General features: G+C 40.6%; 1 protein-coding gene across 16 annotated transcripts in view; it reads right to left on the reverse strand.

Moving 5' to 3' along the window:
- Window positions 1-19,315, reverse strand: part of KTN1 (kinectin 1) — a 447,380-nt gene that overhangs the window by 231,498 nt on the left and 196,567 nt on the right. For all 16 annotated transcript variants that reach the window (XM_078659859.1, XM_078659855.1, XM_078659854.1 and 13 more), the window contains exons 16-17: window positions 14,526-14,563; window positions 10,008-10,098 (exon numbers count right to left, since the gene is read on the reverse strand). In XM_078659859.1, coding sequence (XP_078515985.1) covers window positions 10,008-10,098; window positions 14,526-14,563 — 129 coding nt within the window. The remainder of the gene's footprint in view (window positions 1-10,007; window positions 10,099-14,525; window positions 14,564-19,315) is intronic.

Consider the following 19,315-nt stretch of genomic DNA (forward strand, 5'->3'; position numbering starts at 1 on the left):
CTTTTATCGTGGATTAGGGATCAAGGGATACGGGGCACGGTCCTGGCCTGGCTGACTTCCTTTCTCAAAGATCGCTCGCAACAAGTCCAACTAGCAGACCTAGTGTCAAATCCAGCCAAGTTGACTTGTGGTGTGCCCCAGGGTTCAGCCCTTTCACCCCTGCTTTTTAACTTATATCTACAGCCTCTGATTGCAGCATTGAACAGGATGGACTGCAGGGTTTATAACTATGCCGACAATACGCAAATTCTGATCCAGATTGACCACTCATCTACAGCCCACTTGAGAATGCAAGACATTCTCACGTTTACGATCAACTGGATGTCGGACAACTCTTTAAAAATAAACCCGGATAACACAGAAGTTCTGGCAGTCACTACAGCTGCCAACCCGTGGAGCGATCTTTTCTGGCCGGCCGAACTGGGGCCCTTTCCAGAACCAGCAGTAGCAGTAAAAAGCTTAGGCATCAGAATTGATGCCCTGCTATCCATGACACAGCAGGTATCGGCGGTGGTGGGCATCTGTGTTAGTCTGCTGCGTCAGCTGCTGAAACTATCTTCACTACTGTCTTTTTCCACCCTCATGCTCGCGGTCTCTGCCCTGATCCTGGCACGGCTGAACTACGGCAACTCCTTTTTCTACGGCCTTCCCAAAAACCTTCTGGCCAGACTTCAGGTGGTGATGAATGATGCGGCCAGGCTCATTTTCAATAAACCTAGGCGAACCCGGACCACGCACCTACTAAAGGACCTACATTGGCTGCCAATCGCTCAAAGAGCAAAATTCAAGAGCCTTTGTATTGCACACAAGGCCTTCTATGGCTCAGCCCCCAGCTATATCAAGGGCAGGCTCATTAATTACACGCCAAGTAGGACCCTTCGGACTGCTGAGGCGTGTAACCTGATATGTCCTCGGTTCAACCTTGCATCCAAGGGTGGCAGAGCCTTTTCTAGCACTGTCCCCCTGGCATGGAACCTTCTCCCAGCTGAACATAGCAAAGAAACCAATCTCCTACCTTTTAGGAAGAATCTGAAGACCGTGCTTTTCTTGGAGGCTTGGGGGCCCCTGTGATTGGGTGGTCTGGTGTCCCACTGATAGCGCTTAGATACCCCTGGGTGATAAAGCGCTCTACAAGCTCATAATAACATAAGATAAATTGTCTTCTTGCCACAAAAAGCACGATGTCTAATAGAAATACTCTTGGATTTGGCCATTCTGACAGGTAAAAAGAAAATTAAAGTAAATTATCATTCAAGAACAGCAGGTTTGCAAGAGGAATTGTTCTAGGTCAAAATATACTGTAGAAGTTAAGCAGAAGCTGAAAGATGTGAGAAAATAAGTTTACGAGCAGAAATTTAAACAGGGATTCACTTCCACACAAATTGGGATTGAAAATCAGAGGTATGGTGGCCTCTGAGGAAGTGGAGATACGTGTGCCCTCAACTCACAAGTTGAAATTTGGGCTGTTTATAAAGCAGTTTATTTTAATGCATTTCTAAGCAAATTTGGCATTACTGTTGATTTATCCATAGGTCTCCCAGCTAAACCATGGAGAATGATTCAAGTACATGAATCTATGAAAGATGCAATGCTGGAGAAAATTAACATGCTTAAGATTACATTTGTTTCATGCTCTGCATATGAGAGTGCCAAACTAAAAAGGAGACAGTAAACTCTAATTAGGAGGAGAGGATGACCACTTGTATTAAAGCCTATTTCAGTCATATCTTAAGAATAGGCAGAAGAAACAAGCTCAGAGATAAACTACTTTTTATTATCGCAACTAAAAGTGTGATTAGACTAGACCTTTTTGTTCATCTCACAATACGGGAGGGCACTTATATAGCATTTTAGCAGGGAGCCATTTACACTAAAATACTGTGTAGGCCTACAAAAAAAAAAAAAACACAATCTCCATGTCTCAATATAAATTAAGTAGAACTCCAAATTTATGGGAGAGTTTGTCTAAGAAACATATTCATTAAACCCAAATAGATATTTCTACTAGGTCATCAAAATACTAAGTTTGAAATCAGTAAAAATAAAAAATAAAGTATTAGGTTTGATCAAAGGGGACCAACTTTAGTTTTCCAAGAAGGCCAATGTGATAAAAGACAATAAGCTAATATTAGGTTAAGCATCTAAAAATAAAGAGGACAACAAAGATACTCGCTGATGTCAATAAGTTACAAATTATTTCGATACAATAAGGCTGTGTATAAGCTTTCAAGAATGTACTTTTGTTTTGTACATGGAAAAGCGTTGCCATACTGCCCTGCAGTTTGTGGCTAGGCTTGTGTTTTTCCTCCAGGGAACTAGATAGTCTTGCAAACCAACTGTTCCTATCGCCTTCCTGTTCATCCACAGAAAAGTGTATTGATGACTTGCAGATACCTAAAGTGTACCCTCATGGTGACCGAGGGTAGCTACACCCCCCTCAATCAGGGGAATATGGTGAGACTGATTTCCTGTTCAGGAGTGCAAGCCTTATTACCTCTCCCCCTAGTGAGACACCAACTGGTTCTTCCCAGTGGAAGGGCTGTCCAGCCCTATTAATTGTGGTGTTCTGTATTTACCAGGTGCGAGATATGTGGAAACGGAGTGTGATTTTCATTTGTATTTTATTGATGAGTGAACGGTAGGATCCCCATTACATGCTGCAGAAGATGGTGGCTATTCTTTATGCAGGCTGTCCATGGTGGACATGCCAAAACGTATCTACAGTACATCTTCCCTGAAGGCTGATCCACTGGGTGGCCCTGCGCGTACCAACCAATATGATGGTATTGTTGAATCTTCATATGCCTACTGTACCTCTTATAAATTCTGATCTCATAATAATCTTTGCTATCTATCGCCATAAATAAAAAGGCAAAAAGTTATTATTGCCTAGTGTATAATTTCCTGATTTATTTAGTGAGATAAATGTTCACAAAGAAAAAGCTATTTAGCTTTAATCACAGTTCACTATTCGGGGTACTGTCTCTAATATCAGGGGTATCCAACTTTTTCTGTATTAGGAGATACTCAATTAAGCTCTTTGAGAGATACTAATATTATAAGAGCTGTAATAGTGACCACATCAGACAAGATTACATTAGTGGACAACATTTGCAAGATTATTACCAGTGGTCCAGCTTGGTTGCCAGCAGCAATGTAAAAACAGCCTTTTAAATACGGAATGCCTCTAAATCGGTAATATATAACAACCACAGCTGCAATGCCTCTGGCACCTAGGTTATACCATTTGTAAAAAGTCTCCTAAACGTCACATGATTTATCACTCAAATATCAGCTTTAAACACATTGTGAAAATTCAGCCATTTGTCGCGAAATAGCTGAGGAGCTTGAAATAAATACATTTGTTTCTCAAATAATACTCTCAATTTAGGTATACCTTTATTAACACTTGACCTCATAATTGGGAAATATGTTGAAGCCAAAGGTAGCTCTTTATATTTATGTTTTGCTGATTTAAGCAGCGCCTTTGATATGGTTGATCACGCAATTTTATGGCCTACTCTACTGCGGATGGGTGCCCCTGAGGGTATTATTTTCTTCCTTGCCAGGCTGTACCAAACCCTGCAAACTTGTGTGCGCTTTGGAACCAAGGGAGAATGTACCCCCAAATTCAGTGTACGACGTGGCATAAGACAAGGCTGTGTTTTAGCTCCGTTACTGTTTATTTTATTCATCAATGAGATTGATGTTATTTTAAAAGGTGTTCAAGCAGATGCTCCCAGTCATAAAGGCGTGTCATTGCCGGTGTTATTATATGCTGATGACGCCGTGCTTCTTTCTAGGACCCCCCTGGGACTGCAAAAATTGATGGATAGATTCTCACTGTTTATTAGGGACAGGAAACTACTCATCAATAAGGATAAGACTCATACCATGACATGTGGGGCTAAAAATAGGAAACACACTGCTTTTTTTATTGATGGTAATAAGGTGCAATCAGTCAACTCTTTCTGTTATCTTGGAATAACCTTTTCCCATGATAGAAGGTGGTCTAATGAATTTAATAATGTTAGTAATAAAATGGCAAAAAGTGCCCATGGAATTTTCAAATTTGCGGATAAAATTGGGGACAGACGACCAAGGGATATTCTGCAAATATACCAAGCAAGATGTGCCAGTATTGCATTATATGGGGCGGCCATCTGGGGCCATAGTAGTGCCCACAAATTGCAGCTCGAGGAGAACTCCTTTTAAAAAAAACTCTTATGTCTGCCCTCCTCAGCCTCTACTGTATTGACCCATTGGGAACTAAACATTAATTATTTGAGTGATCTCTTAGCCTTAAGACCACTAATGTTATGGCGTTCGATCTGGCTCCAGGATGAAAAGACCCTAAACAGATCTATAATTGAAGACTGTCTCTCACTAGACATGTATAGGAAGATCCCGTGGATAAGATATGTTGTAGATTGTTACTCTCTAATCTTTAAACTTGATGTTCTGACTAACCCGAAAGCTGCATTGGATATACCGAAATCAGAAATGAAAGCAATCTTCATGGAGAACATGGCAACCAAGAGGACTTCTTCTAGCCGGTCTATGACAACAGTTTCCTTTTACAACAAATATTCTTACACCGAAGGGTTTCCATCTTACCTTGTGCGGGTAACGAGGCCCTCGCACAAATTTGTTCTAACCAGACTCAGGTTCGGAATTGTGCATGAGTTAGTGGCATTGCCTAACATCAAGCAACACCCTACAGGACCGTGTCAGTGTGATGGTATATCGAAACAGAGCACCCTGCACGTTTTACTTTTATGTAAACTGTATCAGAATTATCGAATTCTATATTTAAAGCCTCTATTTGTCAAATATGGGGTACGTACAGTGGATGCGGCAATGAGTCTTATTTTTAATATGAAATCTGTTGACATTTGTTTTTATACAGCAACGTTCTTAATCAACTCTATCAGTATACGCAAAAGTATGATTTTTTAGCAAATTGGTCTGTACTGTTTTACACCTTTCTTACAAACGCTTTTAATGTTTTCTGTATATGTATTGTCAATATGTGCTTTTATGGTCAAATTTTTTTGTACCGAATAAAGCTTCATGAACTGAACTAACACTACCAAGGACAAGCATCTCAATGTTGTAGGATGGGTTGCACACAGGACAGCTACTTACAAGTATATGGAGAGCTACCAGTAGCTAACAAGCTACTCGGAGGAGCTTGAATCCATAAACAACAAAACAGCTATGCAAAGGTGTGGGATCATGTAGTATACAGAACATGAATTTAAGAGGCAACATTTGCCTCTTTTTGTAGTTTTAAAACATACAGCCAATAAGTAAAATCAGTGAAAGTACATTTGACTGAAAACATATCTGTTTTTAGAATTTTTTAAACTGAAAAAATTTAGACTCTAGCACAGGCTGTAAGCAGAATGTAAAACTGGCACTACACCTTTAAGATGTCCACAGGCTGCACTGGGCCATCATCCTACCCGCTGAGTCAATTAGCAGTTAGTTTTTTTCAACCCATTGAGAAGAATACCACATAAATATTTTTAGACTAATTACAACTGTAAACTCAGATGAATCTGGACTTCTTTTTTTGTTTTCACTCAACGACTTTTGATGTTCATTTGGCAGAGATACCATTTTTGAGAGGTAGCTGTGTTTTCTCAAGCATGACCTATGTGTGACGTACCATCAGTATTCCCGCTCTTTTAGTGTAGATGGCAGACATAGAAAGATGAGGCATAGTCATGTCCAACCACCTTTTCTGATCCTCCTTCCCCATTAGAGGGCCCATCAAACCTTAGAGAACACTCAAAGTATTTATTTTTCAATTATCGGGCCGTCTGCACAACTTTTGTTTCCACAAAACTATATGTAACCAGGTAGGTAGTGTAATTTCATAACACGCTACAAAAAGCGAAATGACATTTGCCTGGCAAGAGTAGGGCTCATTTAACTGGAAAAAGGGAGCCATTTCTGCTTTGATTAAAATGCGCCATACTAAGGACATTTGTAAGGTGGCCACTTGGAGTACAGTTCATACATTTGCTACTACTCCACTGATTCGGATTCCAAGACTAATATCTCCCTTTCCTGATAACCTCACTGCAGAACGTTTTCCCATTTTTTTTTTTTCATTTCAACATTTTGGTTCCAGCTTTCAGATTTATTTTCAGTTAGATACTAAGTATAATTAGTATATGTAGTACTGCTTACACTTTTACTGCCTATACATAACACAGAGAATCCCATAACAGAAAAGGAAAAGCTAGATACCTACAATTCCAGTTCTCAATTACGAGTACTCTGAAACCATACGAATTTCACCTCTCTCCCCATGGACTATTTCCTTACAAAACACAAATCGCCTGATGGACATACAGGCAAAGTGCAGCTTCTATCATTCTGCAGTGTAACATTTGCACTCTATTTAAATCTTTGGTTAGAGGCTGCATTTTGTCTTTTGTTTTTCAATTTTAAAAACGATGAAAACATTGCTCTTTTCAGTAAAGTACACTTAAGGACTGAGCAGCTACACTGGCTGTATTTTCTAAAACAAAAAAAACAGAAAATGTTGTCTTTTGTAGTCATGTTTTCTTTATTTTCTTTAATTTTTTTACTAAGAAAAATTATTTTGTAAAAGGTGTTTTGGAGATTCACGCATGCAGAAGTATTCTACTGCCAACAGATGCCAGCAAAAATGACAGGACAGTGAACTGTGCTAGTTGGGCACTTAAGGGTATAGGTAAGAGATTATATATAGATATATCTATCTATCTACCTATCTACCTACCTATATACATCTATATCTATATCTATATATATATATATATATATATATCTCTCTCTCTCTATATATATATATATATATCTCTCTCTCTATATATATATATATATATATCTCTCTCTCTATATATATATATCTATATCTATATCTATATCTATATCTATATATATATATATATATACACACATTACCTACTGGCGGTCGCCAGTAGGTATATATAGTTAGGATTTTTTCTCTATGGGATTTTTGAAAATTCTATGTCTAATAACTTTGGCGTTTGTGAACGGAATTGGCTGAAATTTTCAGGAAAATGGAACATTTTGTTTCTGAGCAGCCACTGAAAATTTGGGGGGGGTTTGTCAAGGGGGGGCTGAGAAAAAAGGGGGGTCCCAAAACGTGTTTTTCCCATGTTAATTTCCATAGGGCGGTTGGCCTCACTTTTAGCCCGAACGGCTGAATGGATTTGCACGAAACTTGGCAAAATTGTAGGGACTGTTAGCCCGATGTGCCTTTGCTAGGTCTCAAGATATGTGCTCCAGTGGATTTTGAGAAATTAACGTTCAAAAAAAGATATATATCTGTAAGCGCGCTCCGGGCAGCGCCCCGGTTCGCGTACCTGACGCGTAACGGAACTTCGCGAAGCGAAGCTGATTGGCTCTCCGGTGTCTGTCAACATTCTAAACAGTCCGGAGCGGCCGCCATCTTGTCTCTCGGTAGGATCGAGAGACAAGATGTGGTGAAAAACGAAGGGGAGAATGAAGGAAAGGGGGCAAGGTAGACCCCTCCTGACCCCCTAGGATTGATGAGGGGGATATTAAAGTGCCCCGCGGGGGAAAAAATAAAAAAATAAAAATTTTCGCAGTAGAGGCGCGTCCCGGTACGCGAACCGGGCAGCTAACCGGCAGCGTAGCTGTCAACATTGTAAACAGTCCGGAGCGGCCGCCATCTTGTTTCTCGGTAGGTTCGAGAGACAAGATGTGGTGAAAAACGAAGGGGGAAATGAAGGAAAGGGGGCAAGGTAAACCCCTTTTGACCCCCTAGGATTGATGAGGGGGATATTAAAGTCCCCCGCGGGGCAAAAAAAAAAAAAAAAAAATTGCGATTTTTCGCGGTAGAGGCGCTTCCCGGTACGCGAACCGGGCAGCTAACCGGCAGCGTAACGGGAGTCCGCCATCTTGTGTTTTTGGAGCGTCCGGTTCGCGTACCGGGTAGCGTCCCGGTAAGCGTAACAAGAGAAACAGTAAAAAAAAAAATAATGGAATAGATTATCAAGAAAACTTTGAAAAATTGTAGGGACTGTTTGTTTGATGTGCCTTTGCAAGGCCTCAAGATATGTGCACGTGTGGATTTTGGCTAATTAAGGTTAAAAAAGATATATATATCTGTAAGCGTGCTCCGGCGCGCTTACGTTACGGGTTTTGTTTGCGCTGCAGAGCCGATACGTCACGGTTATGCGACGTGTCATGAGGCGTCTCACGTGGCTACGTGATACGTCACGTAATAAAGAATATATTTTACAGATATAGATATTAGCTTTTAAAAAACCAATGAAATTCACTGAAAAAACCATAGGTTATAGACCATATATAGTTAGGAATTAGCATTTACAAAACCTTGAAAATTCACTGAAAAAACCATAGGTTATAGACCATATATAGTTAGGAATTAGCATTTAAAAAACCTTTTTTTACTCACACAAAACCATTGAAATTCCATATATAGTTAGTTAGTTGCACTAACTATATATCGCGCACCCGCAATCCACTGCTGATCATGTCACATATTACATCATTCATGACATGGTCAGTGACATCACTGATGACATCTCAAATGACATCACTGATGACATCACTGATGACATCTCATTTGACATCAATGACCACATTACTGATGATATCATTCATGTGACAATACAATGCATCTCCTCACATTTTAATATAACCTCTGTTACACCCAGTGTTAAATACAGAGTATAATTTTTGAAACCATTGACACACCAATACTAGTTACTACATATGCACTCACTGATTCCTACGTCTACACACACATTCACTCATTCACCCATACAATCATTCATACATACCATCACTCATCTTTACAACACTATCATATGCACTCATACACCTATACAGACACTCACACTCTGCCACTCATCCATGGAGTTACTCACACACCTAGTCAGTCCTGTAAAGAATCAATCACACTTCCATTTTCTTGTCTATACAGTTAAACATAGAGCACCTTACATTTTCAAACATATACTAACACATACTTACTCTCTTATACAATCATTGATACAAGTACACATTGATCTGCACAGAGTCACACACCTCCCAGCCAGCCACACACACACTCAGTGTCCCATACAAATACTTGGACAATCAATCAATAACCCATATAGTTAATCATATAGCTACTGATCAACACATGCAGCAGTTTACAGAACAACAGACATAATGATGCACAAATTAAGACAGTTTAGTCACTAACCCATGCACTCAGTGAGACACATTTAATCACTCACTCATACATTCAGTCATGCACCTACTAAATCCTTCGTCCAGACACGTATACTTCCACTGTCATTTGAGATGTCATCAGTGATGTCATCAGTGATGTCACTGACCATGTCATGAATGATGTAATATGTGACATGATCAGCAGTGGATTGCGGGTGCGCGATATATAGTTAGTGCAACTAACTAACTATATATGGAATTTCAATGGTTTTGTGTGAGTAAAAAAAGGTTTTTTAAATGCTAATTCCTAACTATATATGGTCTATAACCTATGGTTTTTTCAGTGAATTTTCAAGGTTTTGTAAATGCTAATTCCTAACTATATATGGTCTATAACCTATGGTTTTTTCAGTGAATATATATATATATATATATATATATATATATATATATATATATATATATATATATATATATATATATATAGAGAGAGAGAGAGAGAGTCCAGCAAAGAATTACCTATAAGATTCCACAGCGTTCTAAAAAAATCATGCTTTGCCCTTAACAAAGATATAGGTCAAATCACAACTAATTAAGACAACATGTGGTGTGCTGCTACTTGAAAAGAAGAGCGAAGTTTGGAGACAGTTTGACAACAGAAAGCTTTTTAAAAGCATCTTTTTCATGTGGGCAGTGTCCCGAAAATCTCCCTCACCAACAGCAAAATACTCACTGCATGGTTTATTAGGATGCAAGCAAATAAACTATGTTTGTACCTTATAATCTTCCATTTTGTTTGAGAAACGAATTAGTTCATTTTGTAGCCGTTCTTCTAGTGCTCTTATTTTTTCATCTTTTTCATGCATGCTGCAAATATCAAATAGACATTTCTCATATCATCAAACAGATATTGATCTATTCACAAATGTATACATTAGTTCTTGAAAACCTGGTGGATTCCACAAGAAAAGAATACCACGAAAAGGCATCCAAAACGAAACCACAGTAAAAATATTCATTTGACTGCATAAACGGGGACTCATAGTACACAAATAACCATAGAGGAAGATAAGCGTTTTAAAGTTTCAAAATGCTAAACCCCTGGTATTCTGCACAAACATACACTTAATTTACTTCACACACCCCGAGTAAATACATCAAGTTAAACACCTTCCTCAAAAATTCAACTTCTAATTTCACAGACTTGGTATGTAACATGCTCCCTCAAAGCGACAGCTTAAATCAGCCAATGTTAAATTTGTAAACTTTCCAAAAACATCTCAGATTACAAAGGGAAATTACAAGATTAGAACAGTCCAAGAAGACCGATTTTTAAAACACAGACCTTCCTTGGTGTACGCTTTTTTTTTTAAACAAACTTGAGTTTTATAAGTAAACTTGCTTATTCAATTAGCACCTGTTCTGAATCATGAGCATACATGTATAAATTATTACAATGCAAGTGTTACACAGTTGCCATCTCCTGACTCGAATATACCTTTCCGTAATTAGTCCAATCCGTTACATTTTCACACGCAATTTGTCTATTTTATACAATCATTTTAACAGGTGATCCATATGCCAATCAAGTCCAATAAAACAACCCTGAGTCTCTCCTCCCCCCCCACCCACCCACCCCACAGTTAACTAACTGGGCAACACAATTGGTATCTACTCTGGATTCAAGGGTAAGCATCTATTGCATTATTTAATCAACTTAGTTCTTTTTTTTTTGCCCTTATAGTTCCTAGGTTATATTGTTCACTTTGTCTGTACATCTAACTTCTGTGGTATTTTGTGCCTTTATGTGGTGGGGAAAAAGCAACAAAGAGTTGTTTAGTTTCCTTAAAAGATTTGGTTCTTCCAATGTAATAAAGTATCGCACTTTTCACATCTAATGTGTGAAAAGCACGTTCTGCTACGGAGTCTGGTTGAGGTAAAAACACGGGCTACGGAGTCTGGTTGAGGAAAAAACACGGGTAACTCAACAGACTGGTTAAGATGGAAAGCAGAAAGGACTTTGGGTAAAAATGTTGGGTTAGTCCTAAGAACCACTTTATTTTGGTGAATTTGTAAAAATGGTTCTTGTATGGTTAGTGCTTGGAGCTCACCAACTCTTCTAAGAGATGTGATGGCTATAAGGAAGGCTACTTTCCAAGTCAGAAACTGTATTTTGCATTTGTGCAAAGGTTCAAATGGTGGGTCCATGAGTCTTGTAAGGACTATATTAAGATTCCACACGGGAGAAGGTGGAAATCTAAGAGAAATGATTCCTTTGAGTCCTTCCATTAAGGCTTTGATAGGGGGTACGCGAAACAAAGACCAGTGTTGTCTGTTTTGTAGGTAAGCGGATGTAGCGGCAAGATGTAATCGTATAGATGTATATGGTATGTTAGCACGTTGTAGGTGTAACAGATAGCAAATGATGTTTTGAGTTGAAGCATCTAGCGTATTGATTTGGTTTTTAGTAGAATACATTTTTTTAAAATATCAATTTTGCTGCATAGTATGCTCTTTTGGTGGGGCTTCTAGCCTCTCTAATGACATCCATGCAGTCTGTTGGGAGATTAAGGTATCCAAACTCTATGATTTCAGGTGCCAGATCGAAATGTTGAGTTGAGGGATCTGGATGATTTATCTCTCCATGGTTCTGAGTGAGAAGCTTGGGGGAGAGGTGTAACTTTTGATGAGGAACTACTGATAGTTCCAACAGGGTTATGAACCACGGTTGTCGAGCCCATGTAGGAGCAACTAGAATCATTGTGAAGGAATGTTGCTTGAGCTTCCGAATCACTAATTGAATTAGCAGGAGTGGTGGAAAAGCGCAAACAAATTTCCCTGATCAATTCATCCATAGCGCATTGCCTTTGGACAATGGGTGTGGATACCTGGATGCGAAGTTTGGGCATTTTGCATTGAGGTGTGTGTCAAACTGATCTATTTCTGGGTAGAGCCACATCTGGAAGAATGGGAGGAGCACTTGGGGATGTAGTTCCCATTCGTGGATCTGTTGTCTTTGACGATTGAGCAGATCTGCAATCTGATTGTTTACTCCTGGGAGATGTTCTGCAAAGAGATATATCTTTTGAGGTATGGCCCATCTCCATATGCTTTGAGCAAGGTTTGAGAGCTGTAGTGTGCCCCCCCCCCCCATTGTTGTATGTAGTACATTGCTGTCATATTGTCTGTACGGACTAGGAGAGCTTTGTCTCCTATATGTAGTTGAAAAGCTTTTAATGCTAGACAAATTGCTAGCAGCATTAGGTGTTGAGGATTTCGGCTCAGAGGATTTTTGGGACACTTTCAGGTCTGAAGCTTTTAACTTGGGAGGATTTTGGATCCGAAGCATTCGGTGCCAAAGGTGTCTTTGGTGCCAAAGGTGTAGGGGCTGGCACATGTTTGTTTTATGTTTCGGTGCCGACGGTATTGGTTCGGCACCGGAATGGGGCCGGTTCGTGCTCGAGCCAGAAGACTTTACGTTTCACCGCCGGGCTGGAGGGCGGGGCATCTGAAACTTTTTCTCTGTGTCGACCCGAGGGCGAGGGTGATACCGGAGCCTTAGATTTTGGTTGCGTGGGCACATGGGGATCTGTACTCCCTGTACATTGACCCAAAGTGACGTTCAGGTCTTCCTCCATGTTGGTGTCGGCTTCGGACACGGAGACTGGGTCTTCTTCATCGGCTTTGCCGAAGATGTCCGGTACGGAACCGCTGCCGCATTGCATCTCATGACGTCGAGCCCGACGAACACGAATGGTCTTCTTCAATCGGGATGATCGACACGCTTCACAGTCTTTCTCATTGTGTTCCGGGGATAAGCAGAGATTGCAAACCTCGTGCAAGTCTGTGAGTGGAAACTTAGTATGACACCCGGAACATAGCTTGAATGGAGTCCGTTCCATCGACTGCTGGCATGGTCGGCACAGTAGGTCCGACAGCCCACCTCGATGTTCCGGATCTAAGGTTTTCACAATTTATAAGATGCGCGTTGAATGGGAAACCGCGATCGAAATACAATACTGTTGAGGGTAGAGGATTGCGCGTCGAAGGGGTTCGAAAAAAATACCGAACCGGAGAGCAGAAATACACATCTGAAACCGATGGCAGAAAAAAATATCTAAGGATGGAGTTGATGCCCATGTGCACTATCACCGAAAGGAGGAGTCACCTACCTCGTGACTACAAACACTTCTTCGAAGAAAAACAGAATGCAAACATCTAGGCCCAACACCAGATGGCGATCTATGCTAAAGCATATGAGCTACAGCTCATATGCCTCGAACATACAGTTCTGCCATCTCAGAAAAGCTACCTCAATTCCATCTTGTACACAGCCTAGACCAAAAACGTTCAAAATGGAACCTCTGTATAACTCTGGCTCATTTAAACACATGCATACTACATAAAAATACACGCACATGCTCTGCACTCAGGATCTCAGCACTAGGATGCCGGGTTTACCGCAAACTGATGAATGGGCTGGTAGGCTCACATTCACACAAACCTGGTAAAAAAAGCCTAGTCACTAAAATGACTACTTATCACAGTATGCTACCATTACCATGCACACACATGAAACCTATGACATGGACAGTAGTCCTTTTATCACTATGAGGGCTCGCCTTGTCTGCCCCTCCAGGTTTAGGACACAGTAACTAATCTGTGGAACCACTGGTTGCTCGTGTGAGGAGTCTACTTAACCTTTGGGTAACCAGCGCTCATTTACTTCATAAGACAGAAGTTGACAATACATATATTGGTCTCATCACCTGGGTTTAGCTTTAACATAGGAAGTAGACCCTCAAATGGGAAAAAAGTACACACTCGCAATAGGGTTTTCAGAAGAAATGGTTACAGCAACTGAACATGACTGGTGCTTTTCTGAATGCAATGCCTGTGGGAAAGAGGGTGCCTCAGTCTATATTCCTCCGAGTCTCCTTATATATAGTCGGCTAAAAGGATACTTTATTGAGTGGCAAGCAGAAAAACATTTGTTTCTGGCCTGGCTATATAATGCCCTCGGCATTCACTGCCCAATTGGAGTATAAGGTGCATATGAAAGTGAGGTTCTTTTTAAGACTTTTAACATTTTTAAAAAGTGAGTCTGAGTAAATGGCGGGCAAAGTAGAGGATATGTGTGTCTTTTCCCGGAGTTGGTCTTTGTACAGGTTCTAGGATTTTGTCAAAATATGAATAAACATCTATATTTAAATATATATACAATCATTTACCATTGTTGCATACTGATGCCGTACAAAATATAATGTAGCTTATATAGTAATTATATATTTTACCTTCTTTGCATCTGTTCAAAAGCATGTGCAGCAGCAGCCTGCATAATGAAAAACGAAAAGACAAAAAATTATTTATTGAAATAGTACACACACCGTGCCCAAGCAATTTACCTGGTAGTAAATGATTCGTCTTAATGCAGTTATTTCAATTCAGAGAGGGATTCCTTAAAAGTAAAAGATTCTTAGTTAACTCTATCCCTTGCTCTGGTCCTAAAATCTAGATGGGGACATTCAGCAAAACATATGTGTAATATTATAGCTAACTGTAATACCATGGTGGAATAGGAAGAAACATGGAGGGAGGCCGATGAGATGTTCCTGAAAAGTGAATGGAAGCAGCTTCTGAAAGCAGCATGAGCGAGGGTGACCCTGGCTGTGTCATTCTATAAGATAAATCAATGTGCTAAAAACAGGAGAAGAGGGCCTTGCAAATCACTCCTGTAACTGACTGTAAAGTAGATAAAGAATTCTAGGTACCAGAAGGCATAACTGCTAACAAGAATAATTCAATGTCAGTAGTCTTTTCACTACATCAGGCATGCAACTACCAATCACATTGTGATTACTGTAAGAGAGACATTGCCTCACTAAGCACATTTGCTTTTGATCAATACACCCATATGTATTTGCATGGATTACTCATGAATGGGAGTTTATATAAAAAAACAAGCACTGTGCCTGGAGAAACTTGACAGAACTACATAGGAGTATGCATTCATGTTTATTTTTTTAGGATCACTGCATTGGCTTCAAACAAGACTGGAACTCAAAATTAAAAAAGCACAATTGCTCACTTGCACTGCATCTCTGTTCTTGAAAATACTGGTCTATAGAATATGCAGGGTTGTTTAATAATACATTATATGTTCTGGTTATCCAAAGGATGATCTCAGTTGTCACAGGCCGAAAGCATTCTATTAACTAAACTCAAGGTAAACGTTTCACACTGGTTCTTCATTACATGTGTTCCAGTAGTTTACTACAGTCTCCTTCAGCTACTGTCCATTAGGCCATAACACACATCCGTTTATGTGCATGGCAGTTGTTTATATTAACATATCACTGCCATCAATCTAGTGGTATTTTAAGGCTTGGCCCTTTAAAACGGAAGAGTCTCCACTCAGGTTGCTTTTACACCCTGCAATCAGTCCTTAATTTAAGAAAGATGTAGCCATTAGGAGATCTGTAGCATATGTTCATATTTGTAGAGTTTTGGCACCTGGATGGATTTGTGGCACCTGGATGGATTTGTGTATTTTTCAGTCACTTGTAACCAGTGATCCAGAATTGATGGGATAACAATTACTCAAAACCTGGCATCTGTCACTATGTATTTGTGATTGTCTCGCGTTATAATTCACTCTTATTCGAATTATCCCAAGCCTTCATGGCCAAGAAAATCCCTCCTCCTAGACGGGCATTTGACAGGACTTTGCTCTATTATCAACAATGTTGTTAGTATATTCACAAAGTGCTAATAGATTTGACAGCAGATAATGAAGGTACTGTTTTATTGGCGTAGTTTGGGGTGGCCTTCAGGCAGCAATCTGCAGTGTAATTTAAAATTCCAAATAAGGTGAATATTTGAACCAGGCAGGAGGTTGCTCATGTCTGGCATTCAATTCTTCATTTAGAATTGAATTGTGGCTTACTAACGCAGGACAATGCTTCTGCTGCACATGAAGGCAAAGCATACAGACCACTTGTTACAATTAGAATGCTTCAAAAAACATGGAATAATGCTGTTGGAGCATATCACTGCCAACATCTCAAAGCATTAAAAAATAGTTAAAGTATGGGTCACACCTGGCTTTGAGGCTAAAAGAGCAAGCCTATTAGAATTAATTCACAGCATTGTTCATGACAATGTGATAGAAGTCAAAAATACTGAGAGTATCATTGGTGTTTTTTCACAAATTTTACTTGGTGCTTTATCTCAATACGTGAAGCTGCTTTTGTGAACACATTGCATGCTACTGGAAGTCAGCAGAAAGTTCCTAGCTGAGTTCTTAGAGGAATCAAAGCTTGAAACGAATTTTGCTTTTAGCAGAACTTAACTAGGAAATTAAAATTCTTCCCTAGGGTATTTTCTGAATTCTAAAATGTTTTCTCTACTTCTCTCACTCCTTTCTTTCTCTCCATGATTAATTCCTCTTCACGAATGCAAGAGCAGTGCAGCCGTTCTTGAAAAAACCACATACGGTCATGTTTTTGGACAAAGAAAGGTTTTGTGACTCATATCGCTCTATTGTTGAGATGACTAATTCATCAAGCTTTCACTTTCTCCTCTCCTGACAGGCAGTAATTAAAGTCCATCCTTGCAGCCTAGAGAAAGAAGAGTGGTAGCTTCCTATTTTTATGTACCCCAACTGTTCACTGAATTGCATTCTATCTTGCTCAAAGGTGCAAGTAACTTGCCCATTACCCCTGAGTAACTTAACTACTACCATTCACATTTTGATTGGTATATTTTAAAGAGGTGACTATCCATCTAAAGTCCCCCACATCAGCAATAAGCCAGACTGATTGTGAGGTGCTAGGAAAACCACCTTGGTGCTTAGCCTGGTCATAAAAAGTAAAACAAAGAAAAAAATAAAGAAAAAAATAAAGAAAATAATATTCAGGTTCTGAGGGTGAAGAACATGAACAAGTCACTAGCTATTCACATAGTGTTTTTATCCAAAGTGCTTTTGTACATTCTTAGCCAGAGAACACATACACTCCCCGATCCCCTCATCCTGCCACTTTGTGTGGCTGCACCGCTGCTCATGTCGCCAACACAGCCCAGCTCATGTCTCCAAAACACCAGTTTAACTTTCCCCATAACCTAGAGCTTTGAGAAAAAAAAGTTACAGAAGGCAAGCAATTTGTTCTTCTGATGGATACTTCTAACCACAGAATCCTCACCCTAGAAAATATATGAAAGCAGCGGGTGGGGGGGCAAGGTCCATTATTTCATGCCAGAGTGACAGTTCATCATGTAAGATAGATCGGTCTTACGTTTTAATGAAAAGGAAAGACAAAGACATATGGAATGATTTGTAAAACCCATCTGTCACTAAGGGCAAACTAAAGTGGTTTGGCGACTGGGAAGCAGTAAAGGAGGGCTGATGCCCCTGCTAGCCCGGGAGCTGCCTGCCAGACCTGTGTCCTTGGCCTCAAAAGGAATGGGAAGACTGCAATCCTGGTTGGGGACACTGTCTCTGCCTATATGCCAGCCCTCTGAAATAGCCTTTGAACTTCTTATATTGGGGGAGAAACTGATTGGCAGGGATCATCAGACCCAACAAATGCACTGTAACGTAACTGTCCTCAAATCACTGCAAGGTGGCGCCTGACGTTTCACTGGGCGGGACTCAACAAGAATATCCATGAGGGAGGCTTGCACATGTCAGAAAGGGTGGTGGAACACATCCCTGTGTGTTGACAAAGCAGGACCCTCGTTCATACTGCGCTCCCTAGGCAATTTGTAATATCTAGACCTGCACAGGTAACATATTTGCCCATGCCCTGTCCATCAAGAATTGTCTGGGTCAAAGTGGGCCTCATCAAAAGGGTTCAATGGCTCAGAAGTAGGTGGCCCAGGCTGTACAATCTCTGTCAGGACATTAGTTTGGTCTCAACTGAAGGCAGTTATGAATCCAGTGCCTCAATTGCCCTCTGGACCACCACTGCAAATTAGGCACTTTCTTCTGCTGGTGAGCTAAGTGGTGAGTCAAGCTCTACCTCAGGAGAGGTGTTGAGGTGTAAAGCCCACTGGCTTCTGGCAAATCCATGTAAAACATATCCTCTGTGCAGTGAGAGATGAGAAAGCCATCATCATCAGCCATATCCTGAAGTATCCCTTGTTCTAGAATATGGTCAGAGTCAGAGCCAAAAAGACAATAGAGCCTCTACTGAAATGTAAGATGTGACATTCACCAGGTGAGAACCAGGGGTGCACGATGCCTGGTTGCCCTTTTGTGATTTCGTAGCGTAACACTGGTCAAAATCAAACCAAAGTTAGCCTGATATCTGACATTCGTATCAGTACTGAATCCTCCTCCAGCGCCAGCAGTGTTGGTACCAGCGTCAAAGTGGAAGGAACCTAATAAGGTCTTGAAGCTAGCGTTGGAAGTCATACTGGTGTCGGTAAAGGACCATTAACAGGTCCCAGTGGTTCAGATGGTGCTGTAGAAGGATCAGCCTGTAACAACTCGACTTTGGGGCCCACCGGCATGCAAGAGGAAGCTGGGAGCACGCCAAAAATTTGCAGCATAGCCTCCTTGAAGGCTTCAATCTTTTGTGGTGTGGCCAATGGCCCGGGAAACTCAGAGCCCGCTGGGATCAGTTGAGAAGCTACCTCTGCAACCAGAGACCTCGGAGATGTGAGACTGACACTGTGACAACCTAGCACCTTCTATTTAGGTTTAGAGTGGCGGGATAAAGTTGAATCCTGCGTAATTCTTTTTAAGGTTTGCACTTGAACTTTAACTTCAACTTACCAGAGGACTTTGAGAGCAAAGTCAACCGCTCGTGTGTACGACTTCGGCATTGAGTGTTCTGCAACATACAGCTTCAGCTCCCGGTCTCACACCTTTGTCTGCATGAAGGTACATTTATCACATAATTCAGCAGAAGCCACACCTTCAGGGGGTCCATGACAGACATCCGTTTTCCGTACACGTGGCATGGTTTGAAACCCGTTTTGGGTGGGGACATTGTTCCCTAGCACACTCGTTTGAAGAGTCATTGGAAAAATGACAATATTGGAAGAGGAGCTCCCGATCCATGACAGAAGGCATGGAAAA

The sequence above is a fragment of the Lissotriton helveticus genome, chromosome 9 (assembly GCF_964261635.1).
Source record: "Lissotriton helveticus chromosome 9, aLisHel1.1, whole genome shotgun sequence".
Lineage (NCBI taxonomy): Eukaryota > Metazoa > Chordata > Amphibia > Caudata > Salamandridae > Lissotriton > Lissotriton helveticus.